The sequence below is a fragment of the Lepidochelys olivacea genome (assembly GCF_965140295.1).
Source record: "Lepidochelys olivacea isolate rLepOli2 genome assembly, chromosome: 7".
Lineage (NCBI taxonomy): Eukaryota > Metazoa > Chordata > Testudines > Cheloniidae > Lepidochelys > Lepidochelys olivacea.
In genome coordinates this window covers 69,093,582-69,107,924 of record NC_140417.1, presented here as the reverse complement: position 1 = coordinate 69,107,924, position 14,343 = coordinate 69,093,582, and the positions used below count along the sequence as shown (strand labels likewise).

Genomic DNA, 14,343 nt, shown 5'->3' with positions numbered 1-14,343 from the left:
AGAAAGGGGGATAAACCTGTTAGTTTAATCTCTAGAAAGCACGTTATGACTTTGTTTTATATGTAACCTTTTGTTTCCGTTATCCTTACTCAGGGTCTCTTGCCTCTTTGCTAATAAAATTTGTTTTACCACAACTATATCTCACTGCTGTGGTATTAAGCAAGGTGCTGATCCTGCACTGACTCATACAAGCTTTTCCCTTGGAGACAGCCAACCTAGGATTTCTGTAGTGAGTAGATAAAGGACTGGAACCTAGAGCCCTGTACGGGACGAGTGTAGAACCCTGCAGTGGGACTGGGATCCCATGGGTCCTGCAGGAGCTGCTGCATAATACCTGGAGTGGGATTAAAAGAAGTGCCACACAGGGTTCTACTGGACACTACAGGGGAAGACTTCAAAGGGACTCTCGGTCTAGAGTGCACTTATTGTTAGCCTGCAGATAATGTTCCCTCTAATTTTTGACAGGCCGTAGGCACAAAAAATTTCTTCTGGGCAAATTTTTGTGCGTGCGGTGTTTCACTGTGTGCACAGGGTTTAGGATCTGTGTGCATGCACACACATGCACAGCTTAGAGGGAACAGTGCCTGTAGAGCAAAATAATGTCTGCCAGAGGACAGTGCTTGGGAGACTAACAGGCTGGTGGTGTCAGGGAGCTGGCACCCACTTAAGCACAAACAAGTCTCTCTGCTCCTGGAGGCAGGGCAGCAACAAGCAACTCTCATTGCTGGGTACCCTGAGAACTATCATAGTACAGCATTAGAAGAGGCTGACCCTGTTGTTTGTCAAAAGGCAAAACCCTGGGCTCCTGCAGCTGCAGCCTTCATTTTAATCATTAGATTATACTGCCTTAGGAAGGCAACAAAACAAACCAAGACCGACCTTTTTGTATTAAAATTCCGTATCTGGAGAAGACTACAAAAGTTACAAGACTGGTTACTAAAGAGTTAAGCCCTTCAGATCGAGTTGACAGTTTTATTCCTCAGAAGCAATGAGCATCTCTTAATAGGTAGTTTCAGCTTTTTTGTTCTTTGAGTTTTACTTACTGTAGAAATCTATTATCCAGAGCTTTTCACACATTTCCTAATTAAACTTTTTTGCAGAGAGGTGGGGCATAAATTAAACAAAATTAGTCCCCAGTGCAACTTAATTGAGTTCATGTGACTTACATCAGGGGAAAAAAAGTGAGCCAATGTATTTTGAGTTCAAGTAAGGCAGTTTTCTTAATTTTACACTGCAAAGAGAAAACTTCAAACTATTAGTTCAGTGGTAGATCCAGGATAATAAAAAGGGCCCAGTGGCATAATGTAAATGTTAGAGCCAAAAGACTAGAAACACCATGGCTAACAGACCCCCTCATCACAAGGGCTCTAGGCCACATTCTCCACTGGGGAAAGGGTTCAGCTCCTCTGCAGTTAGAGGAATTTCACTATCTTATTCCAGAAGTTATTTTGGCCCTCTTTGGGCTCCTACTGCCTTACTTCCTATATGATGGTAGAAAGGCATCTAGGTCACTGCAGGAAAGATGCCTGGAAAACACATTTTTTTTTAAATTAATTTTTTTAACTGCACCCCTGCTGTGTTCATTATCTCAGTGCCAGAGGCTCCTTGTGATCAGTGATAATTTAGTTTTCCACTACAACCCCTCAAACCCTACACAATAGTTTTTCATTAAAAATTGTGTTAGATAATAACAATTCTGCATGAAATGTGCTGAGAAAACACTGCACAGACCAGGCAGATACCAACATTAAAGAACAAACAGTATTTTTCCTGTCAGAGCTTTTAATAATTCTAATAAAAATAAAACCCAGCCTGCCTTATTTTCCTTTGTTCTGCATAATCTGTAGCCACAGCAGCATGCTTGACTGCATTTGAAGAATGTCTTTCTGAAAACTTTCCATGTAGCACTTGCTCAGTTTTTCCTTAAATTGCCATTGCATAGCTCATCACTAAGATTTGTAACAGATACACATCATCAATACTAAAAGGACAACACTCCCAATGTTATGATAGAAACCTGCAATGAGTGTACAGCATCCCGAGGCCTTTCATGTTATGTTATTATTTCCATTTCTTGATTAGTCCTGCTATTACATATCATGCTTTGGAGAAAGTGCTTTGCTTAAAGAAGCTGATTAAACAATCTTTTTTTCCCCCTTTTTAATCACAAAGAAGGAAAGCCAGAAGTCAAGCATGCAAACAGCACAAAATGGCACTCTAACGCAGAATCCAGGTCCTTTGTTTGGAGAGGGGCTTCCAAATTTAGGAAGACTGAGCACTGGACTCCAAAGAATCCATCACCTTTGGTATGGGAATAGAAAATTATGCCTCCGAGCCTTCAGCCTTAGCACTGGCTAAAAAGGTCACTCTTCAGCTCCCTCCACGAACAAGGGAGATAAGGAGATAAGCACCACTGGCCATGCTCAACCCAAAGATCAACTGGTGTTTTCGCATCAATTCCACCTCTGTGGTGGGTCATAGGAAGCGCCAGCAAGAACCGTATCCCCCTCATGAAAAGATAGAGGAGGAATTTCTAGGATATCTTTGCCCTCTCAACAAAATGCCAGGCAAAGAAGCCACTGAGATCCCCTCACAATCTTGCAAAAGAATGAGTAGGTCTCATCTCTCAACCAGGATTGGAAGGCAAAGGTTAAAACCCTATTGTCAAGAGCCAAAGAAGGGCGTTTTCTAAATCCCTATCTTTTGGAAGCCAGAGAGGGATTCATGTATGCAGCATGACTGACTCAGCATGCTTCTGAACATATTACTGTAGGATAAAATTGACTGAGGCTTATACACCACCAGATTGGTATGCAATGGAATCAGTGATTGTGAATTAGTAAGCTTTAACTAACAGAAACTCACAGGATGAGGGACAACTGTAGAAGTCTGAACAAGGTCCTGATGTCCCACCATGAGTTATTCAGGGCTATTTAAGATTATTAGTAGTATTATCCTAATGCACAGCAGCCCCAATTAGGGACACAGACCCCATTGTGCCAGGCACTGTACAAACAGAACAAAAAGATCATCCCTGCTCCAAAGAACATACACTCTAAGTGCAAGACAAGAGACAACAGCAGGTTGTAATGAAAATTGATGGTCCTTTGGTTATGCAGTCTGATAACAAGACAGTCACTCAGTCAGTGGCAAACAAGTTTAGAACAAATACATCACACAGCACTGGTATATCCAACCTGTGGAATTTACTTCCATAGAAGTCTGAGTCATGCCTGTGGAAAGAATTCAAACAGAGCTGAATAATTTTATGGCCAACAGTATTTGCAGCTGTGTCTGCTAAAATAAGGGTAAATCAAATATGCCTCAGGGAATAAAGTGTTCCCCATGGAGGGCTATGTAGCACTATAATCGCATCAATTTTGAACACTTACTAATCACTGTGGCATAAGATGATGTATTTTACATTGTAATCTTTTCTCTCAACTATTGCTAGCCACATATTTCTAGGAGTATGCAGCAATTTGCTTGGCTTTTTCTTTAAAGGATGTTTGAACCATCATGTAATTCTGGATCAACAGGGTTTTTGTTCAGTATGTCATTTCTAGTGCCTTACCTCCCACGTAGCTTATTAAAGGAACATGAACTTCCATCCTCTTGTCTTTCTCACATTCTATTTTAGCATTTGGCCTGTCCCATCCAGATCTTTTGTCAAAAAAAGGCAGAACTGGCTCTTTAAAAGTTAATATATTAAGGCCTAAAACATGATGAGCTTGAAGAACCAGAAAAAAAATTATATACAGAACCTCTTAGTGGAAGGAACACCAAATGCATGTAGGCGATCAACTGCGTTTTCTGCTCTCATGTGATGGAAGAATTAGTGTTGCTACTAAATTCTGTGTTGCAAAAATAAGCATGCTCTCCAGTGACACTATTGTGAGAGACTTTAAAAATTACATCTTTGTGTTTCATAATAATCAAACACTGCTGCTAAGAAAGTGAAAAGAATGCTTGAATACAGAAGACTAAACAGACTGAAGGATCGGGAAAGAGGGGAAAAATTAAATAGGAGACACACAAAGTTTAAAAATGAGTTATTAATATACATCTGAATACAAAAATATTACAATCATTGCAAAGACTGAAAAGAACCCAAGATGTTTTCTTTACATCATCTCTCTGATAGTTTGGCAAATGCTTGTGTTCTTTGTTCTGCTGTCATATGCTCACAGGCTTCCAAGATATTTGCCACAATTAAAGTCTGTTGAATTGTTTTTGCCTTTGCCCATATTCTTCCATTCATTCCAAACACTATCTCAAAAGGGTAGAGTTGTCCCAATTCCTGAACGATTTCACAATTGGGAGCTAAAAGCCTGAAAACAAAGTAAAAGGGATGGCAGAAGAAGAAATTATTGTGTAACAAATACATTTCAGTGTTGCTAGTCAATGACAGGACTACTGCTAATACCACTAGTAGTATGAAGGCATCTGTAGCAACTTCAATAGTTAAGGCTGAACCGAGCTGAAAACATGGATTCAAACTTTATTATAATATAACATAGTAACATTTTGAACTTCTTGTTTAGTGCTCATGTATGAGTTTAATTTTAAAAAATTCCAAAACCAAGAGGAAATTAAGAGTTAAGATTAAATTTTAAAATCCCCCCAAAATGTATCCTGCAGTGACACCATGCAACAATCATAATGAAGATAGTCTAGTGTTTGTGAACCAGACTTAATTAAGTTGATTTTTAGCTCCTCATTTGCGACTGAGCAGAAAATAGGATTTATTCTAACCTGTAACAGTTCATCCAGACTGTATGAGGAAGAGGTGCTAATTAAAAATCTTTGAACAATAGAGGGTATTTTTTGCTATTGCCCCTTCCTTCTCTCATCCCCTGCATAGCTTTTGGAGGGAGGAAACGGAATTCTTTTTTTGTTTCTTCACAGTCCTTTTCTTGGTACTCTTTGGAAGAGAGACTTCTAAGGATGCTTGAGAATGCCACTGAAGGCTGGGTGAAGACTGTGTTCAAGGAACTGATGTCATTCTCAAACCAATTGCTATATACAGATTCTACTTCACCACTAAAAGAAAAGGAGGACTTGTGGCACCTTAGAGACTAACCAATTTATTAGAGCATAAGCTTTCGTGAGCCACAGATTAGCCTCCATAGGTGACAAAAGCAAGTTTCTGATGGATTGGGTTCACAATATTTTCTAAATAATGTAGCAAGAAGATCAAGTAGAAAAGAAATTCCACTTCAATACATTACCACGTAATAAAGTAAAAGGTAAAGTCTATAGTAGAATATGGTTAGAGTACAACTTTCTCAAGGAAACAGCAAACATACCAGAGGCTTATTAATTTAAAATGCCAGTTTGTAATTGAGGAACAGAGAGGAGCATTTTTAGTTTTGTGACATCTGTTGGTTTCTACTTATTGTATTTTATTGTTCGTTTCCCCTTGTTTATATTATATTATATTTGTATGCTGATTACAAACTTAGGACCACAAAGAACAACTTTGTCAGGCAATAATGTTGACAATATGTGCCCTAAGAACAATATAATACACATCTGTTACTCCACATGTTATACTGTTCAGACCTGCTGGTTATGGACATCCAATGCTAAAGCATTAAATATTAGGGTGCATACCAGTTTTCATCAAGATGAAGAGTTTCACTCATCTGTCACAGCTCAAAAAATTGACAAAATTCAGCTTCTCTCTCATTCCTGGAAAGTTAAAAATTGTAATACTTACTTTCTTATTAGACCTAAAGAAACCTTAAACAACAGGCCTTCGTGTCCAATTACTCCCATTCCATTCGCTCTTCCACTGCTGTCTATACAGACCATCTCTGGTTCCATGTCTTTATTGGCTACAATGAATTGACCATAAATAAGATCTCCCACCTAAAACAAGCGATGGGAAATGTTCAGAGAAACTGTATCATGTCTGTATATCTTTTTGGTTAAACTCGTCCCTAGGTTCTTTACAAAAATACACAGTTATGCAACAGTAGATCGAGATATATAAGCAGTTTATTTTTCAACATTTATCCATTCTTCCAGTGCAGTCATGTCTTGTGGATGCTACAGGTGTTAACTCGTATTATCTACATACTCCTTGGCTCAGTTATATAGGGTTGCCGTCTCAACAGTTGCAAAAGGAACTCTGCGTGTATGTAGCAGAGACTTTCCTTTAAAGCAACACTCACCACAAACCTCATATATGGTATTTTTAAAAATAAACCAGTTTCCTCATCTTTTCACTCCTTTTTAGATTTAAAACAGAAGGCTTTTAAACATAACTTACTTTCATAATTTAAATAGTTTACTTTTTCATTTCACTCAGCTTGGATAATGAAAATAGGTTAGTCTTCTTTTCTCTTTGCTTTTCAGTTTTACTTTCTGGTTATGGAATATTACAGGATGCAGCAATACTGGGATACATATACTAAAGAAAATAGTTTCTATTTAAATATTAAAGACAGAAACATTTCTATTGATGTCACTGTGATGCTGGAAAACCCTGTTTTAATGGGGTTGATAGGGCTGCTGTTAGACTTGCTGGGGTCTGGGGCTGAAGCCGAAACCCAAGCCCCACCACATGTGGCCAAAGCCCAAGCTCCACTGCCTGGGGCTGAAGCTGAAGCCCAAGGGCTCCAGGCGTGAGTTGCAGGGCTCAGGTTACAGGCCCCCAGCCCCCTCCACCCAGGGTGATGAGGCTCAGGCAGGCTCAAGCTTCAGTCCCCCCTGACAAATGTAGTATGTCATGTAGTAATTTTTGTTGTCAGAAGGGGGTCGTGGTGCAATGAAGTTTGAGAAACCCTGTTCTATGCTATAAGAAAATATCTACATTTTTCTTAATAACCTTGAAAATGTTTGCACTGAACTTCTGAACTAATTAATGGCCCTATCCAGTGGTGAGCTGGAGCCGATTCACACCGGTTCACTGGAACCAGTTAAATTTAGAAGCCCTTTTAGAATCGGTGGAGGGACAACCAGTTCTAGAAGGGCTTCTAAATTTAGCAACTGGCCAGAAGTGGCGCCTTAGGCGCTGACTCCATGGGTGCTTCGGGGCTGGAGCACCCACGGGGAAAATTTGGTAGGTGCAGAGCACCCACCGGCAGCTCCCTGCCCCGCGCTTGGCCCCAGCTCACCTCCGCTCCGCCCCTGAACGCGCCGCCCCGCTCTGCTTCTCCACTCCCCCAGGCTTCCCGCGCGAACAGCTGATTCGCGGGAATCCTGGGGGAGGCTGAGAAGCAAGCAGCGGCTCTGCGCTCAGGCCCAGGGAGGTGGAGGTGAGCTGGGGCGGGGAGCGGTTCCCCTGTGCGCCCCCATGGGTTACATGCTGCGGTGCGGGCAGCCCTCCTCGTGCCCCAGCTCACCTCCGCTCCGCCTCCCTGGGCCTGAGCGCGAAGCCGCCGCTTGCTTCTCAGCCCTCCCAGGCTTCCCGCGCGAACAGCTGATTCGGGGAAGAAGCAAAGCGGGGCAGCGTGTTCAGAGGAGGCGACGGAGCGGAGGTGAGCTGGGGCCGGGTGGGGAGCTGCTGGTGGGTGCAGAGCACCCAGGGAGTCGGTGCCTAAGGTGCCACTTTTGATGTGATCAGTGGGTGAATGGCCGCTCCTCCTGTTCCCCCCCTAATTACGCTACCCCGCCCCTAGGAGCCAGAGGGACCTGCCGGATGCTTCCTGGGAGCTGCCCCAGGTAAGCACCAGTGGGACTCCCCACCTTGCCCCTGGCAGGTCCCTCTGGCTCTTAGGGGCAGGGCGGGGTGGGCACCCACTACAGTGGCCCACGAGATCCTCCTGCCCGGTTCTGGAGGCAGTCAGGGGACAGAGGTGGATGGGGCAGGAGTCCCAGGGGCGGGCCTGGCCCCCTCGTGGGGTGAGGAGGGAACCAGTTGTTAAGATTTTGGCAGCTCATCACTGGCCCTATCCCATCTTGGAAATGCAATGTGCAAGGAAGCTCATCCTGCGGACTTGGAAGCTGAATGAAGGAAATAAAGTCACAGGAAAATGTTCTGTTTCCCTCTTTGCTGTTAGCTTTGAACTGACAGGGCCAAAGTCTTGAGGCAGAGATCCCCAGGGCTTACCCCTGGGTCTGCCCCGAAGGACACTTTCAGTGACAGATCATTAAAACTCTCATGCTCTTAGGATTTAGGTTATAACTCATTTATATGTACACACTTGCTTGCTTTAACCTGTAAGTAACTCTCTTATTTCTTTTTCCTAGTTAACAAATCTTTAGATAGTTTATTACAGGATTGGCTACAGGCATTGTCTTAGGTATAAGATCTAGGGTACCAAATTATCTTCGGTAAACGTCTCTTGGACTGAAAGCAACTTGAACGTGGATTGACTTTTGACTGTTAGTCCAGCTTGTCTGAGTGGCAAAATAGGCTGGAGACTCTAAGGGGAATGTTTGTGATCATAGGCACCGACTTCCCCTCTGCTCCATGGGTGCTCAACTCCCACCCGCCCCTGTCCACCCCTGCACCACCCTCCCCCTCCCCTCAACCCCTCCCCTGCCTATTTACCGCCTCCTCCCCCGAGTGCGCCATGTCCCCAATCCTCTCCCTCCCTCCCGGAAGGTCCTAAGCGCTGCCGAACAGCTGTTAGGCGACAGGTGGGAAGCATTGGGAGGGGGAGGAGCAGGGACGACACCACGCTCGGGGGATGAAGAGAGAGTAGGCGTAGGGGGAGCTTGGCTGACCGTGGGAGTGGCACACCTGCTAATTTTTCCCCATGGGTGCTCCAGCCCCACAGCACCCACGGAGTCAGTGCCAATGTCTGTGATTCCCTGGTAAGACTGTTGCAGTGATCCTGGAGTTTACATTTGTTACTGGCTTGGTGAAAGCTAATTATAGAACACATCACCAGGTTGGGGGGGACAAGGGGGGGTCCTACCCTGTTTGACAGTCTGCCCTGAAGTAGACACTCCCAGTCGGGCGCTACTCCAGACAGCGTGACAATCACATTTTGTAAGAGCCTGTTTTATAAAACATGAATTTTAGGCGTAAACTGATCTCAGACTGTCTCTTTGAAGGGCTGTTCTACCACAGAACTGCCATCTTCTGCCTGTGATATTATGAGAAGATACATCCTCTGTACAACAAATGGCAAAGTCTGGCACATATTGCTATGACGATCAGCGATCAAAAGAAGAAAATCCCGGATCTCTAACTGACGACCTCTGCCAGAGCCCAACAAAAAGGCCAAGGAAAAAGGGAAGGGAACAAAGCTACTACAGAAAACTTTGTGCATGTCATGGAAAATCTATCATATATCAGAACATCTTATGACTAAGGAATACAGACAAATATTTGAGTAAATTTTAAATAGTTACTTTGCAAGAAAGTGAAAACAAAATACTTTAAAGGTTTCAATACTGCCAATATATATAACAAGAACATTACCTGCACATTTGGTCTGTTTCTTTTGGTTGCACCTTCAAATGCCAAGTAGGACAAAGAAGCTTGCTCACTTCCACCGACATCCACTTTGAATACGTCACCTGCCTTGATAGTCACTATGCCTATCACATGATCTCCCTTGACTGGGACATACTGAAAATGAAAACAAAAGACATATACGAGAAATGAATATATCTTTTTACATGTATATACACATACATACACACACAAGCATTGTGTACAAAGAAGCTGAGTGACCAAACTTATTTGCAAAATAAGTTGCTGAAAAAAAAATCTTGCTACAGTACCAAAATGAACTTCTATTTTTAGAAGGCACAGTACTATAATACCAGACACTGTGGGTATGTACTCAGGAGACTAGCTGCTGGCACACTTCTATTTTTAGTGCATTAGCTTGAGCGAGCACACCTATCTACCTCCACTGGGAAGCACATTCCAGCTGTAATAAAGACATACCCTAACGATGTGTCTTCACAGCAGTTAGGTCAAGTTTATCTAGCTTGACTTCCATCCACACACAAATCTCTAGCTCAAGTTAATTGTTGCTTTAAGCTCAAGCTAGCTGACCCTTTGAGGGAGTGGGTGGGTTGATGCTTGAGTGATTCTGAATCTAGTAATGCTGTGTGAATGCAACAGCTCAAATTACAAGAGTCTCACCAGCAGCAAATCCAATTACTCTGTGTAACTCCAGTGTTGTTTTCCAGTGTGGTGGTCACTCTCACTGGAACTAACCTAGCTTTGAGTACAGTGAAGACAAGCCCTTAGATTAACACTATAAAATTTGGACTGTAACAAAAAATTGCAGAAAGACATCCTGATTGCGTCTCTCTTTCAGGGGAAGCGACAGCAAATTCACAAGGGACAACCCTAATCCTAGAGTAACAGGGGATACATTAGAAATAACAGTCTTCATTTTTAACTTCTATTGTATCTACAAATTTCCGTTAACATGATGACTAGCGAAATAATCAGTAGTGCCATTTAAATCTTCTTTAAATTTCAGCATTAACTCTCCATTAAGGTTATGACAACAATTTACACATCAGAAAGATATTATTTCAGTATGGCAGCAGAATGAGCAAAAACATTACATTAATTAATATTTGGATGGTTTCTCTTTTAGGAGGCCCCTTCTCCACATTACTGCTAGAATTGAGAGTTTGCAACCAAATAGGGTCACAGTCCGCTTCACCAATAACAGTTTACAGCCACATAGCAACTTTTCAGCCATTACGGCCATGTTTCTATTTCTGTAACTAGCAACTCTACCTAACAGAAGTTTATTATGAGAAATTTTGGCCAACTATCCCATATCCCACCAGTTGCTGCAGCCTGCATCAAGTGAGGTTATTTTAGTACCTCCTCAGCCCCCTTCTTTCCACATGAGATTACAGTTAAGTCTTCTGAGTAAATTTAGATGCTGGAGAGGATTCCCACACTTGGCACAAAGGGGAGGAAAAAATCTCCCATTGTTACCAGCAGCAGTGCATTTTTACCAGTGATACCTCTAGCGACCTCATCTACCAGTTGCAACACTCAACGGAACAAGGAACATATCTAGCTGGTTTGTTGCATGCAGCAAAGGGCAGAAAAACCCTGTATAGGGTAGCACTCCCACTTTCACAACCACATCAGTAGTAAATTACCGCTCGAAGCCTGGTACTTATGTGGCCCTAGAGCAGCAACTTATGTACACCGTTGGATATACAACTGTACAGTGTTATGGAAGGGTTAGTTATTACAAGAACACAGTTGTGGATGACCTCCACGTAACAAAACAACAGCGTGCACCACTCCTTACAAGGACTGATCCCTGTGCCACATTAGCCTTCAAGTTGGGGATTATAAGCAGCATCGTAAACAGATTTTAGTCAATCGTGCCATTGTGGCACACTATAGTAGTAATTTGTGTGTGGACGGGAATAAATGGACACCAGATGTTGGCTGCAGCCCCACAATTCCCAAGGAAAGCAATGGAAGGGGTTTCCACTCCGGTTCTGCCACTTTGAAGCTCTGAATGAAGGGTGCCACACTGAGCTTTAAAGAGGAAGCCAGCTGCAGCTCCTGGAGAGTGAGAACATGGGGCGAGGGGAAGGGAGAGAGGGACCGCGGCAGCAAAGGTGAGCTTCAGAGCCAGCTTACCTGGGCTTCTGCCAAGGCGCTCCGGCCGCAGAGCCACACGAAGCCCACCAGGGGAAAGGCACGTACAGCCAGTGTCGAGCTGCCAAAATCTTAACAACCCTCCTCACCCCACCAGGGGGTCATGGCCAGCCCCTGCCCCTGGGACTCCTGCCCCAACCAACCCCCTGTGTTCCTTGATGCTCCCCCTCGCGGGACCCCTGCCCCATCCACCCCCCTCCCCTGACTGCCTCCAGAACTGGGCAAGAGGGTCTCGTGGGCCACCGTAGTGGGTGCCCACCCCGCCCTGCCCCTAAGAGCCAGAGGGACCTGCTGCGGGCAAGGTGGAGAGTCCCGCCGGTGCTTACCTGGGGCAGCTCCCAGGAAGCATCAAGCAGGTCCCTCTGGCTCTTAGGAGCAGGGTAGCGTAGTTGGGGGGGAACAGAGGGAGCGGCCATTCACCCACTGATCATATCAAAAGTGGCGCCTTAGGCACCGACTCCCTGGGTGCTCAGCCCCCACCAGCAGCTCCCCACCCCCCGCCCAGCCCCAGCTCACCTCCGCTCCGCCACCTCCTCCTCTGAACACGCTGCCCCGCTTTGCCCCCCCCCCACCTGCGAATCAGCTGTTCGCGGGGGAAGCCTGGGAGGACTGAGAAGCAAGCTGCGGCTTCGCGCTCAGGCCCAGGGAGGCACAGCAGAGGTAAGCTGGGGCACGAGGAGGGTTGCCCGCGCCACAGCAGGTAACCCGGGGGTCACACAAGGGAACCGCTCCCCGCCCCAGCTCAAAGCCTCTGCTTGCTTCTCAGCCCTCCCAGGCTTCCAGCGCGAACAGCTGATTTGCAGGAATCCTGGGGGGGAGGGATGGAGAAGCAGAGCAAGAGGGTGCGTTCAGGGGCGGAGCGGAGGTGAGCTGGGGCCAAGCACAGCGCAGGGAGCTGCCGGTGGGTGCTCTGCACCCATCAAATTTTCCCCATGGGTGCTCCAGCCCCGAACCACCCATGGAGTCTGCGCCTAAGGTGCCACTTTTGGCCAGCTGTTAAATTTTGAAGCCCTTTTAGAACCGGTTGTCCCTCCACCGGTTCTAAAAGGGCTTCTAAATGTAACACCCGGTTCCAGCGAACCGGCTCCAGCTCACCACTGCGGCCAGCCCCCGCTCTGCAGCGCCACCCGCCCCTCATTCCTTGGCCCCGCCCCGCCAGCTCCGGCGCTCTCACCCGCTTCTGCTGGGAGTCCACCCAGTAGGCCCCGCCGGAGCCGCCTCCGGCCCCGCCCGCCTGGCGGTGGCGCAGCAGCCCGCACTTGGTGACCAGCAGCCCGGCCCCGCAGCTCCTCAGGCCCGGCCCGCACACCAACCGGCCCGGCAGAGCGGCGCCCGGGCCCAGCCACAGCCGCTCCCCATCCGCCTCGGGGTGGGCGGGCAGCAGCAGCACGTCCCCCGGCAGCACCACCTGCCCCACGCGCTGCTCAGCGGGCAGGGCCCCAGCCTCTGCCGCCGCCATGGTCAGGGTCAGCCCCTTCGTCGGGCCGGCCAGCTTGCCCGGGCCTAGCGCGCGTGCGCGACAAGGTGACGCGTGCGCAGAAAGCACAGAAAGATGGCGGCGGGGCGGAGTGCGTCACATCCGCGCGCACGCGCACTCTTAGTCGCTGCCTGGGCGTAGGTTGCTGCGGGATCGGCGGCGGCGGCGGCGCAGTTATGCTGACGGGGAGAAAGGAGCGGCGGTGACCGGGCCTCGGCTGGGCTCGCTGCGGCTCCTGCCATGGCGGCGGGTGTCAGCTCCGGTGCCAGGGGGGCCCGCAGGCGGGGGGCGTTGGGCTGGTGCAGCTGAAGGGCCTGCCCCTGTGTCACACTTGTGGTGCCAGGCATGAACAAAGGGCCGTAGCGTGGCCCTAGCTGGCTACTAAGCCTGTAAAGTCAGCCTCCATCTCCGCCTAACTCCCCCGCCGCCGCCGGACTTCACGCTGAAACGGTGCGGTCGGAGGTGGGGCGGTCTGCCCCTGTGCAGCACATTGCGGGACCAGCCCCTGTACGCCCGCAGTAACTTCGTAGGTAACCCAATCCGCTTACTCGTTACGGTTGACTGGTTCTGTTTGAAATGTACACAACCCATTTTCTTCTCTAATATTTTAATCATTCACTCGTGTACATATATACGAACTTCTAAACTAGAAAGCTGGAGTTATAATGAGAAAACGAACAGAAGACTGATCTGCCACTGGATTGTTAACTAGTGGCGACATCACCTGGCCAAAAAAAATACTTGGGGGTTGATTATAGTAATACCACGTCAAATTGACTTAGAAATTCACCTATCCTTCCTGCCTGTCTCTTAAACTCCAGCGGGCCCATGTGCGGCCCTGCGATGAATTTTTGTTTTTACCGCCGCGTTGTGCCAGGCCGCGTTACCATGAGCTTGCCCCTGAACCCCAAGCCCTTCCTGAACAGGCCGAGGGGGAAGCTGGTGATGGGGAAGTTGAAGTGGGGGATGGAGTACAAGGGTAACTGCAAAAAGAAAAGGAGGACTTGTGGCACCTTAGAGACTAACCAATTTATTTGAACATAAGCTTTGTAGCTCTCACTTCATGGGATGCATGCAGTGGAAAATACAGTGGGGAGATTTTCCACAGCATGCATCCCATGAAGTGAGCTGTAGCTCTCGAAAGCTTACGCTCAAATAAATTGGTTAGTTTCTAAGGTGCCACAAGTACTCCTTTTCTTTTTGCAGATACAGACTAACACAGCTGCTACTCTGAAGGGCTACCTGGCCTCTGTCAATGGCTACATGAACATGCAGCTTGCAAACACAGAAGAATACATAGATGGTG

At 46.7% G+C, this 14,343-nt stretch overlaps 1 protein-coding gene across 1 annotated transcript; it reads right to left on the bottom strand.

Moving 5' to 3' along the window:
• Positions 1-4,037: 4,037 nt before the first annotated feature.
• Positions 4,038-13,087, bottom strand: EXOSC3 (exosome component 3). The gene is made up of 4 exons (XM_084633255.1): positions 12,735-13,087; positions 9,383-9,532; positions 5,723-5,874; positions 4,038-4,331 (listed from the first exon to the last, which is right to left on the bottom strand). Exons 1-4 carry the CDS (start codon positions 13,017-13,019, stop codon positions 4,130-4,132), a joined length of 789 nt encoding a protein of 262 aa, XP_084489381.1. The 5' UTR covers positions 13,020-13,087; the 3' UTR covers positions 4,038-4,129.
• Between the last annotated feature and the right edge of the window lie 1,256 nt (positions 13,088-14,343).